The sequence below is a fragment of the Megalops cyprinoides genome, chromosome 7 (genome assembly GCF_013368585.1).
Source record: "Megalops cyprinoides isolate fMegCyp1 chromosome 7, fMegCyp1.pri, whole genome shotgun sequence".
Taxonomy (NCBI): Eukaryota; Metazoa; Chordata; class Actinopteri; order Elopiformes; family Megalopidae; genus Megalops; species Megalops cyprinoides.
This window is the reverse complement of record NC_050589.1, coordinates 32,939,033-32,962,248: the sequence shown is the minus strand read 5'-3', so window position 1 is coordinate 32,962,248 and position 23,216 is coordinate 32,939,033. Positions and strand designations below refer to the sequence as shown.

General features: G+C 45.1%; 1 protein-coding gene across 1 annotated transcript in view; it reads left to right on the top strand.

The window, feature by feature from the left end:
• The first annotated feature begins 397 nt into the window (after positions 1 to 397).
• Positions 398 to 23,216, top strand: part of LOC118780108 (LHFPL tetraspan subfamily member 4 protein-like) — a 41,740-nt gene continuing 18,921 nt past the window's right edge. The window contains exon 1 of the mRNA XM_036532421.1: positions 398 to 1,525. Coding sequence (XP_036388314.1) covers positions 1,120 to 1,525 — 406 coding nt within the window. The 5' untranslated portion in view covers positions 398 to 1,119. The remainder of the gene's footprint in view (positions 1,526 to 23,216) is intronic.

The following is a 23,216-nucleotide window of genomic DNA, read 5'->3' as shown; positions in this document are numbered from 1 at the left end:
CTGGGGAAGACATACAATCAACTGAAGGGACAAATTAATTTAACCATGCAATTTTCCAGTTTTCCTAGTTTTCTATGTGGGCCAATTATTATAATTATTTTACGTGTGTGTGAGTGAGTGTGTGTGTGGCGCGGGGGGGGGTCATTTTCTTGAAGGGGGTATTCACTACTAAAATAATTGTTTGTGTGGGGCTGTTTTAAAGGTGGACGGCGGCACATTACGATATGTTAGCATATTATGCCCTACGGAAACGCGTCGTCATCAATAGTCCTCAGCATTCCCTGTGAACGCTCAGAAGCGAGGGGGAGTCATAGAATGTGTGTGTGTGTGTGTGTGTGAGAGAGAGAGAGAGAGAGAGAGAGAGAGAATAGAGAGAGAGAGAGAGAGAGAGCGCAAAATAATCAGAAGGAATCATGGAGTCGCGGCAGCAAGGGCCAGCAACACGAGATCGAGGACCGTCTTTTAATTCACCGGAGAGAGATCGTTTCCAACATTAATATATGATACTTTAATATACAGGCCATCTTGCCCGTACGTCTCCGACAGACGTCCGTACTATGGTTTTAGATCCCGATTTTCAAGCGGAAGATTCATCACCGGTACCCGACTACACGGTGTATCCATCCTTTCCAGCGTTCGCTCTGATGGGAGGCAAAACAAATCCATCACATACAGGTGCTCGGAGCAGGAAGACACACGCGCTCTGACCGTTTTTCTGTGAAAAGGCTTTTTCTTGTACATTGGTTGTTACATTGCCTACGGTTTATTCCTTTTCCACTGCAAGAAGGAGAAAGGAAATTGCAGTTTTCCCCTCAACGGCACTGAATCACTTGACAGTGTTTTATTTAATTATTTGTTTGTTGATTGATTGGTTGGTCTAAACATGTGTAGCTAGGTGGTTAGGGGTGAATCTGGCGTCAGTAATTATTGGGTCAGAACAATGAGGAAGAGAAATAGTTAAAACAAGAAGAATTTCACACAATAGGAGGACAATTTGCTTGTTAACATCTCTCTCGCTTTGGAATCGCTGTTACTATAATACAGGCGGGTATTCAGTGACTTTCGGGAAGGGGTGCAAAAGACGAAAGGAAAGCAACCAGCGGGAAAACTGGGGGAAAAATGTTGCCCTCGCAAGAAGCCTCCAAGATTTACCATGACAACTACATGCGGAACTCACGCGCCATTGGCGTCCTCTGGGCTATATTCACCATATGCTTTGCCATCATAAACGTGGTGGTCTTCATTCAGCCCTACTGGATCGGGGACAGTATGAACACGCCTCAGGCCGGCTACTTCGGCTTGTTCCATTACTGTGTGGGGAATGGTTCCCCCAACAGGGAGCTCACCTGCCAGGGCACCTTTGCCGACTTCAGCTCCATCCCTTCCAGCGCCTTCAAAGCGGCCTCCTTCTTCGTGCTGCTCTCCATGGTTCTGATCCTGGGCTGCATCGCCTGTTTCATCCTGTTCTTCTTCTGCAACACCGCCACAGTCTACAAGACGTGCGCCTGGATGCAGCTGCTCTGTGGTATGTCAACTCAAGCGGGAACATTTGCTTGCATATGCTGTTTTTTTTCGATGATCAAAACTACCAAACACGGGAACCTATCTTATTTATTCGCAGTGTTCTTCGCGTTCTCTCTGTCCATATACATTTGAAAACTAGGGTTAAGAATCGAATGATCAAATAGACGCTGTGCTTGAACATTTTGCAATTCCTAACATTCTGTTCAGTTTCCCTACAATTTGGCAGGAATGCCTATCGAGTGGTATGTCGTTTTTCTTGCTTGTATGAACACCGGTTCTTGTGTGATGTGGGTGATGGTGCGCCTGTTTTGTTCAGTTGCATCGCATTATTTTTGACAGCATAATGTTTTGAAACCAATGGTAGAGTGTATTCTGCAAGTTACCCTTCTCGTCACTCTGCGTGAAACAGGGTGTGCGAGACATAAATCACGGCCACAATGATTCCACTGGGGTTCCCTGCAACGAGAGTGATTATCATTGTGGGCTCCGGGCTCACTGCATTTCTCATGTAGTGAGAAACAGCCGTATGGAGAAGACACAACTCGATCACACATTGCGGATTGTTGTAGTCTACATTGCCTTTGCAATTGCCTTCCCTCTCTATAAAAAACCTGGTCGAAGTATTTAACTTGAACGTTTCCTCTAAAACGCCCCTGTTAATAACAATATGCACCAATCTGCATAGTATGGCGCCCATGGATCTATCCTCAAATTCCTGCCTTTAAATATCACTATTCGTTTCTCCATAACTACTAACCTCATTTAAAATGCAAAAAAAAAAAAAAAATACTGGTATTTATTTGATTGGATATGATTACTTCATTTGTAGACTACCGTAAAAGTACTGAGAGATACATACTTGAGTCTACCCCCAACCAGGGTTGCGGACATTAAACTCCAAATAAAGTCAAGCTGTAAGACATTGTCCCTTGGACTCCACTCCCAACTGAAACATTTTGGATGCGAATTTTTTTGAGATACATGTAGTGCTTTCAGTGACAGCGATGGTAACAGTGTGCTCATTTAAATGGATTAGAGACTTAGCATATGACATTTTGTTACTGTAACATGGGCATTGCATTTTAAGCACGACATTCAGTGATTCCCACGTAAAAGAGCATTTTAGCGAAACTATTGAATTTAATGTTTGCTTGAAAATAGCTCTACATATTTACCGTACAAGACTTGATGTACCTTAAAATGTGGCCTGGTTTGACCTGGCCTGATACCGTCAACTTAAGCCCCCCAAGCCCTTCATCTCATATTTATGTCGTCTTGCCAAAATAATGCCTTGGAGACGTTTTTCAATTTAGCATTTGCGCGGTTGCCCAAAATATTCTCCAAAAATGCACAGTGTATTCAACTGGGAGCAGATGAAATCTGCAACGCGGGATCAAAGCAACATTCTGCAGCGCGTCGGAAATGTCCCATTCAGCAAGCACTACACGTACACATTTGTATGCATAAAACGTGCAGCTCTGCTCAGGAACAATACCTTGTTACTCGATATTGTTTGACACGAGGCCACAATGAAATTTTACTCGAAGTAAATCAAATCTCTCGACACATTTTCACAGCGGGTGGCACTATGAAAATGTTTCCAACGCGTCAGGTGAAATGAATTCCTATATTCCTGTTTGTGTGTAATTACCACTGATGCTTTCCTTATTTTGATTTAAGTATGGTAACAGAGAAATTCTTCAGCATTAAAAACCACCACTTCGAAATTATCGCCCTTTCATAGACCGGTTTTACGTTTCATTAATATTACATTTACTTGCTTAGCAGACGTACTTATCCAGAGAAACTTACATAGGTTACAATTCTTACATGTTACCCAACTATATAACCGAGGCAATTCTGAGTTAAGTACCATACCTCAGGGCACAACAGAAGTTCCCCAGTAGGGATTCGAACTGCAACCTTTGGATTATAACTCTTTACCCCTACCCCTTCAGGTTACAGCTACAACTCTTTACCACTGCACCGCACTGCTGCCCACTGCTGCAATGTTTCCTGCTCATTAGATTCTGAGGCTTTTCCATTGCACCGTTTGCTGAAATTGACTGGTGGAATTACCCAGGAAAGCCAATGATATTGTGTGTGTTCTGAAATTATATTCACCCGCACCTTTGTCAAATGAAAAGGTAGAAAACTCTTGCTGTACTATGTGGTATGTTGAACTGCATCTGGTTGGTGACTACTTCAGTTTTAAAATACAAAAAGTATTCTGCAGCTGATTGATTTATGGATGGATTTATGTATTTAGTACATTACTTACAAGTGGAACAGCATAAAGCAACTTATTGCAATGTTCTCTGTCGTACAACACATTTAGTGGAGTGTCTTGGTAGTTTCCCCGGAAGGGTGAAAGGTTGGGAGGCTCATAGTCTGGCTGGTCAGTCCTCTGTGAAAATGTCCTGCCTCTGGCCCACGTCAGCAGTGTGGAACAGACTGTCTAACACTGTATACCTGTGCAGGATCCACTTGGCATCTGCTCTGTTACACAGGAGCTCCTCACGGATGCCTAATGATCGAAAACAAGCCCCTAATTAGACAAGGTGCAAATTAATTGGGCCTAAACGCACGTTAGCTGCTGCCTGTTAATTCAGGTGAGAGCTGTCTTTAATGGCTTGGGTTGTCATGTTGAAAATGATTTTGTATTCTATTTTTTTTGCCATCACATTATCACCAAGACCCATGAGACACCGCTGTTGTATTACTTGAAGACACACTACAATTTGGGCACATTTGTTTTACAAAAAAGGTTGAGTAAAATATTTTAAAGCACCCTCTTCCCTCTCCTCACTTAAAATGTGATTACCGTTATATATAATGGTGCTAATCACAGAGATAATACAGTAAGTGTAATACGTAACATACCTGAACAGCAAGGGTATAAGCCTTTCATGTGTACTTTGGGCTACATCTGTTAGGCATTTTTTGGGTAAAGGGCATCAGTGCACATCAGTGCACAATGACATCAGTGCACAAGAATTTCATTAGCAGGAATCTGATGACACAACAAGTGAGCATTAATCTCAGGGATTAATAATCACCATGTTAAAGAGGTGCTGGGTGTCCAGGTTCTTGGGTGATTGGCTTTCCTCCCTGCCTTTCCATAAGGAAGCTGATAATGGGATCGATCAGTGATCATATTGAGTAACGGTGTTCTTCCACCAGTTCCCATAGCCTGGCTTACATGCAAAGTGTCAGGCCTGTCCACATGCCTGCTGACCCCTGTGCTCTCAACAGAGATAATTTATGCTCAGTTGCTGACCAATCAGAACGGTCAACTCAATCAATATGCTGTAGAAATTTGCCATTACAAGGTAAAGGTGGGGAACAAACAACAGCCCCTCCCTTCAGTCAGTGACCATCCAAGCATCCTGCGTGCCTCAGGGAAGTCCAGAGCTGTCACCAGATGCGTGCTGTACATGGCTGCCTGAACTGGGCGCACATGCACAGGTTGTGGAATCTAAAGTGACAAGTCACTTATCTCATCTCTCCTGATCCCATATCTGTCCATTTATCCGGAGCAGGGAAACGTGGCTCAGAGGGGATCCATGCATTGAGACAGGGCTATACTGAGATGGGCGTGCGAGAAATCAGATGATACTGCAGCACTGATACTGCAGCGTTAGCTGTGGCTCAGACTGGGGAAATCCTGCCGCTGCAGATGGAACTGACTGAAAGTGCTTATGGGAGAGGTGGTTGAATCATGGCAATGTGCTGAGTCCCAAGAATGGCTGTGAGTTCAGAGAATACACTAACATCAGCGTTCACCGCCTGCTATTAGATGGAGGCACAATATTTGGTCTCTGATCCTCCAAAAGAGCCTGTTTTGATGATTTTGAAAATTCAATAAAATATCTTTAATGGCTGTAAGCTTCTTGACCATTTTGTACCTAAAGCAGATTATAAACAGACATAGCTGATTAATTTTAAAATTGTTAAATGCATTTCAAAAGAGTCATGAAAACGCATGGATTTTTAAGACTTTTAATGAAAACTGATTTAGTGGCCACCTTGATGTCGTCTGCATGAGTTTTAGAGATCTTCTGGAACTTTGTAGGGTGCTCTGCCAGCAAAAAAACAACATTAGTGACACTGGAAGATGATGGTCATGGACATTAAAGAGAGGGTGGCTCTTGTCCTTCAGTCTGTTTGGGTCTGTGGTGAGGGAGGTGCTTAATGGGGTCTCTGAGGATTCAGATTAGAGCAGACAGAGGCAGATGAAGGCATGAGTGTGGGAGAAGTGCAAGCTGGCATCTGCCCTGAGGGCAGTGGTGCTCTCTCTTTTATAGGAAGGGGACTTGTGCTTTCAGTGCTGAACAGTGGTGTATTGGTCAACTAGACTGAGACCTCCTCGCTGCATAGACTCCAGCGCCAGCCATGGTACCCACACTCATTTGAACTTCCACAGGAGTAGCACAGTGGAGTGTTTGGTAAATGTTTTCCTTGTACCTGGGTGCTATTTGGGTTACTCTCTCCGTAGGGCATGTTGCAGGGGCGAGGGCACTGCCGTCTCTGCGGGCGCTGTGACCTTTTCATTAGCGCCCGCGTAGCTTATTGAGTTTTCCTCCTCCTTCACCGCCGAAAAGGTCATGGCTGAGTGGCAGACACCGGTGACACGGCGCGGTCCTCGCCGCATTTCCAGGGCCGCGGGGCTGTGTGTCTCCGTTCACCACTCTCACTCAAAGCATGGTCATTTCCACAGGAAACAGAGATCATTAACTGGTTCAGGCATAGATGCAACCTATACATTTGATAGTTTGCCTCAGTGTCACATCCCAGTTCTTTTAACAGGAAACACAGAAAAGGCAGACATTCAACATACATATGTTAGGAGACATATTAACCACCAACCATCCATAAGGAGAGTGGCCATTTTTTAATGCTCCATCACATTTATCAAGATAAAGTAGGGATGTGAAAACTATGCACTTGTTTCAGGACTCAAGAGTAATGTGATATGCCATGCTCTGATGTTGCCAACTGTATCAGTTTAAACACTGAGTGGAAAAAGAAACCAAGTGCCATCATCTTTTTATACCTTTTTAATTGTCAAATTTTAGCTTTAGCATAACATCAACTGCTAAGCTATAAAAAAGTGAGACAAGAGAATCTCCTCATGTTAATACATGTCATACATGTCAGACATTCATTTTTTAATTGTGAATGTATTGCATTAAGCCGGCTCTGAGAGACCATGATAATCATACATAGCCAGGATAGTGAAAGCTGGGTCTTTTTTAACCAGGAGCACTTTGCAGGGATCTGGTAAAGGCCTTTAGAGACATGGAAGAATATGAGCAGCTCAGGAGCACTGGGCAGTTCAAACCGTGGATCCAGGAAAAGGGAAGGGGATAAGAAGCATATGCAGTAATGTCTGCCTGACTGAGCCTGCACAAAGGGGGCTCTCCTTCATGGCTGAGGCTTGCGGCTCCGTGAATCAAACCCATTTAACCGTACTGTAAGCGGGAGCTGACGATACGTCGGGCTCCCTGACAGGAGCGCCAGTCCTGGGGCCCGGAAGATAGAAAATCCCCCTCCGGCGGCCGGGTGACATCTCTGTGTTTTACGGCGCAGTTTCTGCACTTGACCTATAATAAGTAAAAGGGTGACCACTCAGTATTTCAATTTAAAGGTCAAATCCAGATTTTTTACGAGGCGCTGGAGTATATATTACAGTGCTGAGTGCAACAGCGCTGAATATGGACAGGGTTTGAGTCCTCGGCTGCATTTGAGAAGAGTTACCGGGTTGCCATATCTGCAGGAAAACATTTATTGTGGGTCAAGATTTATTTCCCCTCTGCCCTCATACTGTACCTCGTGACTTATCTCTGGCAGACTCCATTTCATTCGTTTATTTGCAAGGGACATGTGCTGCTAAATATTCATTCATTTACACACAAAACATGCGTTTGACCCAATTCAGCCAGAGGGTCATTTTCATCAGTAGTCTTATGTTAAAACCAAGCAAATAAAACGCAAACAATATTATGAACATCTAAAAGAAAAGGTTTAAAAACAGCTACAACAAACAATCCAGTAATATTAGTAATGCAACTCTAATACCTGCAATAGAAATAATTATAATAATAAAAACATTGGATAATTCCAATGGACATTTGTGTTCTGTTGCTACATTTTTATTTTCCATTTTATTTCCATATTTCCAAGTTTATGTGCTGGATGGGTAGTATGAATCCCAATAAATTAAAGCCTGGTAGGGCTCCCTCCTCAGCTCTGGTCTGGAGGTGCATCGAGTGGCAATTTCACGGATGCACAGAAGATTGTTTGCAAGAAATACGTTTAAAAATGTTGGCTGCATTCAATTAAATGAGGTAAGATGCACGGGCACCATGGGAACCTTTCATATTCTAGTCTCACCTTTTCATTTGTTGTTCTTTCTGACTCACCCTGTAGTGGATATGGGAGCTCTTCAAACCCAAAGTGAATCAGATGCTAAACCGAGACAGGTCTGTATGCTGAGCTGTCACCTCCGTGAGCCTGCAACTCCCAGGCTTTTTTTTTCTAGTTTACCGATTGGTCAACCAGCTACTCCGTACAATCATTGTCTAATCTAGTTCAAGCAAATGATTTTTTTTTTTCAGTTTGGTCTTCTTTTTTTTTGAAACATAAATCGTAGTTGAAGCTGCATTCCTGGCAGCAGCGAGAGTCACGATTCGACCGTGTTTCCATCAATGCCGGCATTGTTGCCACCTCTGCGCCGGTGTGCATGCGTGGGAGGGAGACAGGTTCTCCTTGAGCTGAAATGCAATAACCCAGTTTATGCTGAGCTGGAGCAAACAACGCAAACCAGCACATGTGAAAATCGCTTCAAGAAACCAGCAGAAGAAATGGGAGTAGTACATGTTAAGATTCAGTTAATTAACAATTAGTTAACATAGGTTTAATGTAAAATGTAAAAATGTAAAGCAAACATTGCTCACTCCTTAGATACGATTTTTCTATTGCAGGTACTGCAAAGCAAGTTGACTGATGCTTCATAGTGTTAACTAATGTCCAGTGATATTTATTCATTTATAAGGGGTGAATAAGGACTCCTTCAGGACAGGAACTACAAAACAATAAATGTTAGTAATAAACACTACACAACCTTTTATGAGCAGTTCATTAATGGATCAGTGATATAAAGAGTTAATGAAAAAAAGATATGCTCAAACATTTTTAATTCCAATATTCAGAGGAGTTGTGAGTTGAGAGAACTCAAGAGTTGGTGAAGTCAGGGGCCCTTTCTTCCCTGGTTATGCAAGTCTGTCTGTATTGCCTCTCTGATGTCGTCATCTCTATCATCTTCTCCCCTCTTTGCAGGCAAGCAGTCTGTCAGGAACGTGGGCCGTGTCTTAAACATGTGAGCACATAACAGACTCAGCCCTCATTTCCCATGATGCAAAGGGCGCGGGCAAAAGCTCAGCTGTCGAGTCTCATTCTTACTCCTTCTGAATCTTCCCTCTCTTTTGTGTCAATCTCTCTTTCTCCTGCTCCCTCTCTCTCTCTGTTCCCCTCTCTCTTTCTCTGCACGGAGCGGTTCAGTTTGCTCTCTGGCGGTCCTATCTCCCATTTCAGAGCAGAACTGATGTTCCACTGCCGTTGAAAAAAAAAGATGCCTTTTTTCTTCTCAATACGCCAAAGGTACAATGATGTGAGGACTGGAGGATATGAAAGAAAGAAACTGATCCTCTTTTTCATCATTTCCATTACTTATCTCGCTTCCTCCCACTCAAATCTCTGTCTACAGGAGCTTATTTCTCTGACACAGATTCTCACTTGATCAGTGCTATATGTGTACAGTGCGAGTGGGTGGGCAGTACACACACTCTTGCAGTCAGCAGACACCTATACAAAGGTGTAGAAAAGAAGTGCTAATGGGTCACCAGCTGATTTATTTTTATAATGTTGCCAATTTTTTCCCAGTATATTTATACTGAAATCATCTTGTCCAGTCCAGAAGCATTTATCATTTTAATCAGCAACTGTCATTTTTACAACCAAGACAGCAAAGGCCCCCTGGTTATAGATATACTGCAACATAGTGCTGCCAGATAAGCTCTCTGCAGTGACAGTGCAGTACAGTGACAGCCGCCTGAGTCAAACAGTCAAGAAAAGTACTGGGGAGGGGGACTGCAGGACAAGGCAACTGGAAGCAGACTGTCTGAAATCCCAGGGACTGCACTGTTGCACCCTGGGACTTCAAACAGTCTGTTTCCAGTTCCCTTCACCTGCACTCTCCCACAGACAGCTGACCCACATCCCTGAGCGCACGCAGCCTCCTGAGGCTCAGACTCATGGACGCGTGATGTGCAAGTTTTACACAGCTTTCTGTGTCCACGAAACCGCTTGTGCTCATTTCAGTGGTCGGGCATTAGTATGCTAGTGTCACATGTGGCTAGCCTTAACAAGCATAAAACTGCTGCACTGGAGAAATGGTAGATGGGTGACAGGAAGGTAAATGGCTAATCTCATTAAAAATAAAAGAACCTTGGTGAGGGGCCGTGGGGTGGTGGCACAGAGAGGCACAGGTGAGTATAGGAGGCCAATGGGGTGTGGAGGAGTTACACAGCAGATTTATACTATTAGTTATTCAGAAATTATTCAAACGTGGTATTTGATGTCAACGCAAAACCCAATCATCCCTTGTTCCCTCAGTTTCCACTTTTAAAGATGTTGCCAGCTGCAGAAGCCGTAGAAAAGCCAGCACAGATGAATGAAAGCGGCAGGCAGCTAAGTGACGAAAAAGGAGAGGGGGAAAGAGAGGAAGTGGAAGAGGGGACGACTTGGCAGGTTTTCTCCCTCTGCGGTGGAAGGAGCGAAAGTTGAATGGAATGAAAAGACGAGCTGTCCGTCGGCCTGCGTTTCCCCGGAGCGCTGCTAATCTCCAATCAGGCGGTGCGGTTTTCATCGCCGCGGCAGCATTCTCGCGCCCGCCTCATAATCCAGTCCCCCGAGGTTATACCCCCGCCAATTATTCTCTACACCACCGCCCCCCCCCCCCCCCCCCCCCCCGCACGCACCCTCCCCCTCCTCCTCTCATTGCTTGGCTCTGTACCACTAACACCTCCACAGGCAAAACTTACAGCACGTGGCAATGTTGGGAAGCACCAAGCAGCTGATGAGGCCTGCCGAGAAGCTTTCAGTCGGAAAATGTCTGATTCTTATCTCAGTCTTATCAGCTGCCGATCGGGTGAAAACAAGGGAGCGATATTGTCATCCTCGTGATAAGAGACATGTTTGCGGTCCACTTCCTTTTAGCACTGAGCCTCAGGAAGGGAATGTGTGTGTGTGTGTGTGAGAGAGAGTAATTGCGTATGTGTGCACACTTGTGCATGCATATGTGTGTGTATTTCCCGTGTGTGCGTGTGTGTGTCTGTGTGTGTCTGTGTGTGTGTGCCTGTGTGTGTCAATGAGTATGTATTTTTGTGTATGTGTGTATGTTTGTGTACATGTGTATGTATTTGTGTGTATGTGTTTGTGTGTATGCGTGTGCCTGACTATGTGTGAATATGTGCGTGTGTACGTGTGTGGTGTATGTGTGCATATGTATGTGTGTATGTATGTGTGCGTGTGTGTGTGTATAAGTATGTGTATATGCAGACTCTCTCACCCAGCACTGCTACGGCACAGCAGAACCCTAATGGGATTGGACGTGGGCCTAATGCTCTCAACCCAAGAGGAGATGATAGTTTAATCAGCTCCCGCGCCCCGCGCCGGCGTCGTGTGCCAGGCCACAGCAGGCCCAGGCGCGCGCCCGCGGTCAGGGAGGCAGGACGGACAGATGCTCCGCCAGTGCAGCCCAGCTCCCAGGCCCTCCCTCGCGGACACGGGCCATCCGGTATCTTAATGGACAGCTATTTCTCACCCCGGGCCCAAAGAATGCTCACCGAAAGCGGCCACAATAAAACATAGCAGCAAACGGGAACGCTTAGTGGATGAATAGCTGTATAGGCTGGGAGGAGCTAACAGGGCAGGGTGCATGTGGCCAATCACCAGCTCTCTGACAAGCACTGCACAGACTGTTCCAGAACAGTAACATTTTGCGACACTTATGATAAAGCCATACCAGGTCATGTGACCAACAATACAGGAATTCCATTTCACTGAATTTATATCGGGTGACACAGAGTAATACAATTATTACAGCGATTGCTAGTAGAAGTAATGGTCATATCTTTTTATTTTTTATGTCAGGCAGATAACTCTGTCTAAGGAATCTGAGTTAAGTACATCACTGATGGGAACAACAGCAGTGGGAAACGAAAACCAGTGGTAATCAACCCAGCCACCTTCAGGGTAAAAGATGCTCAACCACTACACCTCACTGCTGCCCCAAGTGGTTTTGTATCTTATTGATTTGCTAGTCAGACCCCTTTTGGCCAAACCAACAGAACAGCTGTGATGCATTGATGAACCACGGAAATGCTGTCGGTGAATTCCGCGACCTGAAATCTTTGTCATTTAATCCGTTCACCTAAAATGAGATGCTGCATCTCAAGTTTTTTTGGAATAAACACACCAATAAGCACCCCCCAACTGCCTGTGACTTATCCACATCAACAACAAAGTAAAACTGAAACACAGGGCCATGGTACTTCTCTCCCCTGTTCTCTTTCCCTCTCACTCTCTCTCTCTCTCTCTCTCTCTCTCTCTCTCTCCTCTGTCTCTCTTTTTTCTTGGTCCCCCTCCCTCTCTTTCTCTTTTTCTCTTGCTCCCTCTCTCCTCCCTCCGCCCCTCCCTCCCTGTCTCTCTTTCCTGTCTCTCTTTTTCTCTTGCTGACCCTCTCTCTCTCTCTCTCCCTCCCTCTCTCCGTCTCTTTCTCTCTCCCCCCCCCCCCTCTCAGTGAGTCGATCTGACAGAATCTCTAAGCTGCCATCCGACACACATCTCCCGGAGCAGAATTTCAAGCAGCGCAGAGCCGGTGAACGCTCGCTGGGATTATTTCAAAGATGCCTCGCAATCACGGAAGATGGAGGGAGTGGAGAGGGGGGAAACCTTTTATTCGGAAAGACGGGCAGGAGAACAGAGGATGAAAGCGGGGAAAGACTAAAGGCTGCCTGAGAGATCTCAGTGCCACGCGAAGGAGGGCTGCCGCCAGGCCTTAAATCAAGTGACACGCGTGCTCCGCCCACATAATTGACGAAATGGATAAGCCGCTATAATCAGCACACAATCATTTGGTAAATTGCAAAACATAACATGCCCGTTTCTCCCATCAGATAATTCAGCGCTAATGCTCCACCAGAGATCCACCGGTCAATTACATTCCGATCACAACCGCTAAATCACCACGTTGACTTGCTCAGTTGATTTGCATGCATTAAACCACAGTATACTGAAACAAACATGCCGTGTGGACCCTAAACGCAAACATAGCTTGTTCCACATCACTGCGCCCCATTTATGCATAATTGATCCATCAATATGTGTGACCATGGCCCTTCCAGAGGACCGTGGTTCCACAGACAGCAGTTTGTCACCCCGAGCCGTCCCTCCCCATCGGAGTCACCTCGTTCCCCGACAGTGCAAATGCTGTGTGTTTCCTTCCATAAATTCTGATCTGAAGTAATGGATTCCGGCCCATGGCAGACCCCTCCCTCCTACCCAGCCCATCAGACTCCATCTGCCCATTGGTGTGTCACCCCAAGGCTGCCGCCGCCGTTCCTGGAGCAGCTGGGTGGACACCCTGACGTATGGCTCATTTTGATGCAAACGAGATTCCCGGAGCTTATCCCTGCTACACCTCCCACCCCACCCCACTAGAATAGCAATTCCAGACGTACTGCCTGCTGCATGTTAACAAGGGTCCACATACCCTAGCCAGGTGAGTGAAACGGAGAAGGAACGAAGAAAAAAAAAAAAGTGACAGGACGGGTCAGAGGTCGAGAATACCCACTCCCTTTCTCAGACCTGAGCTGCTCTGACCTCCGTGCTGGATGGGTTTGAGGGAGGCGCTCGTCAGGGTCTCGGAATTGTTGCGGGAGGACGTTACTGTAACCACTGTTCATTCTTATTCGCCTCCATTTAACTGAACGGTTGGCCGAGCCCCCAGTATTGATCCCACAGACTGCTTGTGAGAGCTAATTTTCACATGCTTTACGGCTGTTTGCAGCGCTGTAGCCAGTCAGAGGAGGGATTTAACAGAACAAGGAACGACAGAATGGCACAATGAGAACGCTTAAATCATTGTGGACAGGTGTCAGTAATGGTTCATTTACATGATGAGAGACCATCACCCAACGGCTGTCTTCTTGATAGCAGGACATACTGTAGTTTCAAATGACCTAAGATTTTAAAAAATGATCATGAGGTTGGAATTTTACTGTTTAATTATGCTTTAAAAAACACTTAAGAATTGTCCTCAGATTGACTATGACCACAGCTGTAAATGGAGAAATACATTGTAAAGGTTATTAAATGTGTGTGTCCCTCTCAAGGCCTCTTCACTGAACTGCTTCCTTCTTGGTAGGGAGCACTCTCGTTCCATGCGCCTTCCTTTTGGACAAAATATGTTGCGTGCACTTTGCTGATCCAAAAATGTCCTGAACTGCAGGGTAAACCTCTTCCTCAAAGGTCAGCCAAAATGCTGCCACATGTGAACTGTGGAAAGGAACTTCAGCGTTCCCTCATAGCCGCTCCTCTCCATTTACCAGAGGGGGGTGATTCATGTTTTTAATGCAGGGATGTATCAGTTCTCTCCCAGCCTGGAGTATAGACCTAAATCATTATGCAGTGTCACCTTTATTGGATCAATCAGCTAAACCTGCCATGCATTCATACAATATGGCCACAAGATAAGATGCTCTTCCAATGCAGAAAGCAGTGGAAACGGTACAAGATTTCTGTGTATGTGGGAATGATGTTTATTGTTTCTGACAGAAAGATGTGTTCTCATTGGTGATTGGGGATTATGATACCTGGTCGAAAAGGTTTTCATGCCATTAATGCTGGTAAATGTCAAACCTGTGTCTGTTCTGCTTCGGGTTTCATGTATCGAGCGCTTTTTTAGTCATGGCAAAAAGCTGCATCTTAATGAAATAAGACAGTTCTTATTCACCCTTGAAATACTGAAGCTTCTCAACTAGCTCACTTTTTGTTTTAATGTCTGGAATATGCTTGCCAGTGAAAAAGGTAACTCTTGCCACAAGTCGCGCTGCTCTGTCTCCATTTATGCTTTTTTTCTGTCTCTACCCAAAGGGCTGTCAGCATGAAGATGCCTTCAAGTCTGGTTACACAAACATCCAAAGACAAGGAAGTGATCTGTCACACTTAGAAAGAGGAGAAACCATATTCTTATTCTTCATGCTTTGTGCTCAATACCTTTAATTCTTTCCTGTCAGGTTATAATGGCTTCATTAGAGATTGTGGAACAGGAGACAGCTCTGTGTTCCTTCCATTCTCTGCACTTCCTTGTCTGAGAGGACCCAGTTGGAGGTGCGAGTGCTGCCTGTACTGGTTTGCTAGCTATAGGTATTCTGCATTGTCTGCGCCCATTCAGGAGTCTCCATAACGTGACAGCAAATCATAGCACTTCTAGCTTTAGCAAAGCCAGAGACAGAGAATTTCCAGAATTTTCCAGCAGAACCTGACATCTGCTTTGAAGAAAAATGGAAAGGAGGCAACAAGGTGGGGTCCGTTTGGTTTAATCACATGTCCAGCATTTTGGAACACACCAGGATTCTGTGCTTCGAGAAGGTGCCTATAACAGCTGGTCCAAGATCAGCTTCCCCACAACAAATCTTATTGCGAGCCATAATGACAGTAATGATCATGACGGTCCTGGACCAGCCCTTATCAGCACTATCTGCCAAGACCTATCATCCTCATAGAGTGAACTGTCATCACCTGGCCCCTGCTAGCAATAAGTCTTTATAGCCTACCATTGATTTTTAATTCTGTCTTCATTTCCACACAAGAGCTAAGGGAATCACAGTCCTCTGACAGCAATACACTCCTCTGCCACCAAGGAATGAGAAGAAAGGCTTCATCCAATCAGATTATACTGTAACCGTCAAATGCCTAATTAAAAGCAGCAATGAGAGCACTGATCTTCACCTGCATGCATATGCTTTCTGTATTTAGGAAGACATCTCAGGATAGAGCCAATCCCACATATGCCTAATCAGACAGCTCTTTTTTTTCATCAGAAATATCTTAAATAGTAAAAGCTCATTTTATTTATTGCCAGTCAAATATGTTAACTCATTAAGCTCAGGGGCACTGCTCTATCGCCATTGTTAAATCTCAACAACCACACAAAAAAACAAAAAACTGGTATGATTTGTATTTGTACAGAACATTATGATGAAACTCCACTAGAAGACACTGAAATGGTTTTCATTACACTGTGATCGTGCTGTGCATTCATTTGCTCAATTGTTAGCTTACACTACATTTGTTTCCCTCTGTCTCTGCACTGAATGTTCAGGACTGACCCCCCTCCTCCTGAAATTTTGAACGGAGCACAGTGCAACACAATCCCTCAAGAGGGATGCAACAGGACCGAGCGGTATCTGATGAGATTGGGCTCACCGGTGACCAAGCTGCGTGTCTCTGGCAGGGAAATCTCCTTAAATTGCGCAGGGCCGGCTCCTTTCTTTGCCTTCGCTAATTTATTTCCCCCCACCGTCTTTGATGTGCGTCAGCATCGCCGGTGCGGAAACGGGGAGTTACGTAACGCCAGGCGCTGGTTATTATTATTTCATTTTTTCGCTGCCCCCTGGGAAGAGGCTGGATTCTATGCAGAGCTCGCCCGGCTTCTGCCAGCCACAGCAGTGGCAAAAGCATTGCTTTATGAGTATTTTTGCTCACACCTTCTCACCTTGTCAAAAGCACCCTGCTATTTCTTTTGGATGACATACACATCCAATGCATTGGTAAAAAGAAGCCCTGACATTTAGAGCCAGAGTACAGCTCTTAAACACACCTAAGGGGATGAAAACATCCACAGTAAATGGTATTGAGATATGGTGAGAGATGATCTAAGGGTCCAGGATCCCAGTCATTAGGTGTTCTTGGACTTGTTGCTTAGGTGTTCTGGCTCTGGCCAGGTCTGCAATGAGAAATGAAAATGGTTCTAAGTTCTGCAGGTATATTTTGTACTCAGTGTAGTGTGCATACATACATAATAATATGTAATTAATGTACATATATTTATCAGCACATTAATTATATTAATATTAGTATATTAATAGAAGCATATATTGTGTAGTGTGTGACACCCTCCATCCTCCCTGTGTTTGTTCAGAGTTGAGTCTGTTCTTATTACTATAATGATTGTGTGCATGTGTGTGTATGTGTGTATGCGTGTGTATGTGTGTGTGTGTGTTTGTTCAGCAGCCCTGCAATAAGTGCTGTTGCAGTGGGAGAGAGAAAATAGCCACCGAGAGGGGAGTGAATCCCAGCGGAGCCCCGCATCTTTCCTGTCCCGAGATTTCAGCCCATTCATCCTTGAGAAATGCACATGTTTTAATTATCATGGTCAATAAATAATTCCAAAGTCACTGGAGCCCTTCTAAAAATAACCCGCTTGCTGAATAATGAATTTTTTTGACCCGACTCTGCATTGTCCCCCTGGTAACTGTTGAAGTGAGCAAAAGGAGGGAATCTGCCTCCACCCTGACACTAATTTGTCACTTACCAGTACATTCTTCTGTCTCCTTATGGAAAAAAAGCATGAACACTTTGAAAGATAAGGAGTTTGCAAACTGGAGCTTTGAGCTACTGAGTATGATTATTTCCATAAATATGAGTGTGGTCCTGGACCTCAGCTATGTAAGATATGTGACATGCATGATATGCATATAACAAGCCATTGATATCAATGTTGAGTGTGCAAGTGTTCAGGTTCCAGGCTGCATCAGAGAAACCACAGCCTGATAGGCTGTGCTGATGGGGCTATATATTTCTCTCCATCCTCATGCAACCCTCTGCCTCCTGGATCACTTGCTGACGCCAACAGCTTTAGTAGCTGGATATTACCCTGTGGGGTGTTTGGCGTGATCCAGACCATCTGATGAGATGGTATGGCTGGGGAAATTATTTAAAGCAATGTGATATCTAATTATGGTAGGAAGTGAGAACTATCCATCTAATTACATCATCGTTCAAGTCACATGGTGTCATGCACTGGTTCACAGATGCCATGCCTTTGTATGGTTGTTCATGTAACTATGGTATGCAAAGCTCTGGTTTCGTGTCAAACAGTAATCTGTAAAAAATTGTACCCCCTGCTGGTCCAATTGTAGCCCCCCCTGGCCCAAAGTGGATTTTGTTTTGTTCCGTGTTGCAGGTTGAAACTGTCCCAGCACATTGGCCTCCAGTATGCTCTGTCTATGCCATGTATTTCTATAATACAGCAGCTTTGCTGTGACTATTTCACCCCAAGACCCAATTAGATATACCACAGCTGTGCATGATGTCACAGCGTGTAACACAGACATGTCTATCGTGGTATTGGGGCTTATTATCTAAAATTTATGTGAGCCACTAAAATGTATATGAGCTACTTTGGCATAATGTTTCATCACATCACAGTTATGCAGTTACAGCTATTTTTGATGTGCGATTCTGCGACATTGCGTGTGCATATACAGTGGTCTGTCGTGGGTTCGGGACATGAACAGTTGTGTCTCTGTTGGTCAATCTGCTCCCTGACAGGTCAACCGCTCGGTGACGGCGATTTGACCAGACGTGTCGCGGAGTGTGGCAGTTTGTCCGTCAGGGCGGCGGCGGGCCGAGGACTCGGCTGTCGCCACGGGCGGCGGCGGGAGCCAGCATGCCGTGCGAGTTGAGAGCGGCGGCCGGCTGAGTGCAGCAATTACAATGTAATGAAGTGGATTGCCCTCTCAGTTTCCGTGGGAAAAAAAACCCTGCTTCAAATACCCTTAAACAGCAGATGTCAAGCACAGCATGTATAGCACTGTGTGTTGTGCACAGATTGGAGGAGCAATCTGCATTATGACTTATTAACTGTGTGCACGAAAGGGCTGCGCGTTGTCTGATGCAATGCCTGTCCTCAGAAGACTCCGTCTTATGAAGGCTGACGGAGAGCGATCCCTCCAGGCACAGTCCGATTCCCCAAAGAGACAGCACTCCAGTTGGGCGTCGGAGGAAAATATGTCTGTTGTGAGGATTTGAGCTGCTGCTGGAGTGAGCATTTAGCGGCACTCTCTTCAACGAATCGCAGCGCGATGAGAACATGGGTTTGAAGCGCAGCATTTTTGCTGATTAGAATTTGCCGTCGGACACATTCCGCGTCACACCAGAGCCGCTGCGCTCCTGCTTGCCGTCGTCTCAGTTTGGAATCAGATTACAGTGCTTTGCATTTCGCACTCATTTCCAGTTCGGAGCTGTTTGTAAGGAATGTGCAGCCCCCACAACGGGGTGTTCAAGGGTTGGGACTGCTTTGAAACAGAAAATCTCTAGATTATAGCCTCAGTTACAAAACTTCAGTTTTATCGGTGTAAATCTTAAAAGGGTTAAAACCAATGCCACCAGTCACATGAAATAGGATTCAGGTGGGTTTGAGACAGTTTTTATGAAAAGTATAGTGACACGTTGACATGCTCAGTTGCTAAATTGATTGTAAACAGTTAGCTGTCGGAAGTTTGTTGGTTTGAACATGTTTTGTTATGGAGGCGAAAAACAATAGTTTTTGTAGTGAGGCTGAGACAGCAGATGAAGAATTTTTTGGCTTTATTCTCTGTAGAAATAACTATAGCTGACAGTTAATGTCATCAGCTGAAATTCTGGTGGTGTCATTTGTTTTTATTTTAGGCTATTAGCTAACAAGCAGTAATGTCTTTTTTGGTTTATTTTGTTTTGATCTACACTTCTTCCACTCAGGGTTCAGAGGTTACATGTCATGCGAGAGCATAATCACATTCTATTATGACCAGATAGTCAGCTCCTGCATTCTCTCCGTCCTCTGTCTGGGAGGTTCCAGTGTGGCCTGTGTTTGTATGTTGACTACAGATTTTCTGTTTTAGACCACACCCCTTCAAAATGTTCATAAGCAAGTGATAACACTTGAAAACTCATCTTTTCAGGCATTATCTCTAGTCTACCTTCCTCTCTAACTGTCCTATCTATCCCTGTTTTCTATAAAAAGCACTCTACACTAGTTTAGCACTTAACTCAGTATCTTACTGACCTCTTGCAGTACTTCTCGATAACTACTCTCAGCATTGTGATGCACTTATTTGGAAGTGGCTCTGGGTAAGAGCGTCTGCTAAATGACAATGTAATGTAATTTAATGTAACACTTATAGCTTCAACAACAGCATAGATGTACCGAGCTTTGTGGTCCACGTATATTAAAACATGTGGCATATGTCTCTGGAGTTGACAGACAGTTCACCTTCTTGCTGGGCTTTAAAAGCAGGTTTGAATGCTTGCAAAACCATTTTTTACGACCATTTCCAGACGGCTCCATGGCACTCATTTTGATCCTGTTTCAAGTGACTCTAGTGTGTAGAGAGTATATTTTGCTCTTACAGGTACTCCACTTATTGCTGGGTAATGTATAGCCTATGTCCTGTAATCCTGCCAACCTGCAATGAAGACTGAGAGGGGAATTGGACAGAAGACAGGGATTCATTGCTCGCTTCCTACAGGGGTGCTGGGCCTCCGCAGATCAGCCTCTTTAGCAACTAGCTAGAACTGGAGATGAAAGCCAGGGGTCTGACTGTACCTCCAAAGTGAACAAAGCATAGGAGAGGCAGGTGAGGGCTGCAGGAAGGCCTTATTTGCGCAGCCCTGGCACATGCATTTGGCCCTGCCCCCTCCCCTCTGCTGCTCTCGTAGCCCCAGATGCAGCAGGACGGAGAGAGAGCACCACACTCGTAGGGAGCCGACATGGCCGTCGCCGCCTCCTGCGCCCTGCTGGTTGCTATGGTTACCCCCGTTTTTGTGTGTGTGTGTGTGTGCGCGCGTGGCAGTGAGCAGCTTCTTTTTTCGGATGTTGTTTGCGCTCGCGATCTCTCCCTCCCCCGTTTTCCCCCAGCTTCTCTGATGCGCACGCTAGCCGCGTGCCTCTACCTCTGACCCCCCCCCCCACCTCGCTACAGGAAAAGCAGCTCCGACGTGTGCTTGTGTAAACGACGGGCCCGTGGCTCACGGCTTCACCGTGCGCTCATGCGTGCGCGCGGCCACGCGTTTACGCGTCTTCCGTCAGCCTGCATGCGCTCAGTAAACACTTTGAGCATTTGCCTTGCGAGTCCAAATAAATTCTGTGCGGTGTGCGCATGGCTGCGAGTGAGTGTGTGTGTGTGTTCCCCTATATGTGTGTGTGTGTGTGTTTGTACTTCCTGTCTCAGTGTGCACAGCTGGAGGTAAGGGGAGTTCAGAACAATGTCACTGGGCACTACCAACCTTTTGTTGTGGAACTGGAACAGCGCACACACACACGCACACACACACACACACACACACACACACACACACACACACATACACACACACGCACTGCAAACACAGCACATGCTGGCTGTCCTCCACAGCTGTGGTCAGTGAGCAGATGAGTCAGTGCCCTCAGCAGCTGATCAGCACCATAAAGCTGCTGGATGTTCTCCCAGAGCAAGCAGACCTTTTGTGTTGCGCTGGTTGAAAACTGTTTGCTGTCACTTGAAACTTTGTCTAAATCCCTGAAAAAAAAAGTGTACTCAGGGACAACTGAGAATAAAACCATGCCGTGGTTCAGGCAATGTGTATACTGAAGGATTCAGTCTACGGCAGGACTGTATAAACTCTCCAGTCGTTTTAAATCGTGTTTATTTTAAAGCAGAGGAGATATTCTGTGGTGTATCAGTCGATTAAATATTATTTGACAGAGCGTGTAACATATTGCATTCAATATGAAACACAAATTAGACGTGAGATATAATCAATAGAATCAATCAATATAAACAAATTTACTTTGTATGGGGAAAAAAACATACATGAAGACAAAAAGTGGACATTTTTTCCTTAGTCCCAGCAAAGGGTAAATCTTGAGGAGAAAACCCAGTGACCTTGGTAGAGTATTAAAATGGGACATCCAGATGAGATGTGGCCTTGGTGCATATGGTGGAGACCATGGGAAATTCCTTACAGGGAAATGAGAAGGGAATGCAGGAGAGGAGAGCTGAGAGGCTCGGTGCACTGGGGAGGTACCCAGGACAGGCTTCAGGACTTTAGTGCTTGAATGGATGAGCAGGGCCCAGAAAGACTGACGCTAAGGGGAGCATGGGGAACACAGAAGTGGAAAAAAGACTCTCCATGTACCAGCACCGGATCTCCCCTGGCTTAATTAGGATTTTCCTGAGGTCATTTGCACTGAAGGGCAAACAGGCAATCTTGTGTGACTTTCCCCCTTTTCCACAATCATTCCATCTCCTTCTTAGCCACTCCACCCCCCCCCCCCCCCCCCCCCCCACACACACACACACCTCTCTCTTTACTCCATCTTGTCCTTCTGTTCAGTATGTGTTTGTGCGTATGTGTGTATTTGTGTGCGTGCGTGTATGTGTATATGTGTGTGAGTGTGCAAATGTGTGTGTAGGCGCACGCGCATGTGTGTGTGTGTGTGTGTGTGTACGTACACCTGTGTGTCTGCATGCTTGCATGCGCTTTGCATGTGCCAGTACATCTGTTCCCGGGCAGTACTCAGGGTTTGTCTCCCTGTAGTAGAACTCTTTTTCTTTCTCATAAGGTACTAATTCTAATAAAAGACCCCCAGGACCAGTCCTAGCTTCACTCTCCTCCGTTGCTACGGTAACCCTCCTTCCTCCATCTCTCCAGCGGTTTTCCAGAGTAGTTCAAAGTGAATCGTGCGCTGCAGAGGCATCTGATCCAAACAACACACAGACACACACACACACACACACAAAATACCAGAATGTATATTTCTATATAAAACTAAACTGGGTCAAAGGGAGGAGTGGACCAGCAAAGTGGAAATGTAGAGATGAAGACCCTGCTGCTGTTCCCCTGTTCTCCATTACAGTCCCTGTAGTCATTCATTCATTATACTTAATAATGGAGCGTGTGGTGCCAACTTTGAAATGGAAATAATCCAACAAATGCAACTGTTACTCTACCAGTAGCACAACATATTTTTATTGATTAACATATAAATAACAGCCAAATTTTAACCGAACCATGGATGATAAAAAAGATACAGAATATGTATGTGTGTAAATCAGGATTATGTTTTAGTGCTTATAATTGGCACATGCAGCTTTTTGTCCTTCAGAAGAACAGTAGTAGTTAAAATGAGTGAAAGATGACAAGTTGGTCTTGCAGTAAGTGCACAAGAAAATTGCACTGGGCTGGAAGACTCTCTGTGCTTTTTTAGAGTTACCAATATTAAAATTGATGCCAAAGCCCCTAGGATGGTTTATGGAATACTTTAGTTACTGTGTTACTGTGTGGGTATTTATATGACTTGGGAGAGGATGGTATCTTTGATTTCCTAGTGCTTGGTCCCTTTTAACTCTGTGCGTTACCCTACATGTGTTCATAAATGCAGATATCTGTTTAATTAGTGCTTCAGGGTGAGTCTGGACTCTGAGGTCCCTGAATCATTGATAAGATCAGTTCGGGACTCCAGAGGGATACTATGCCAATGAAAAATGAACACACACTGGGGTTAGTTTTGATGATGCTATTTTTTTAACACCAGGGCAAAA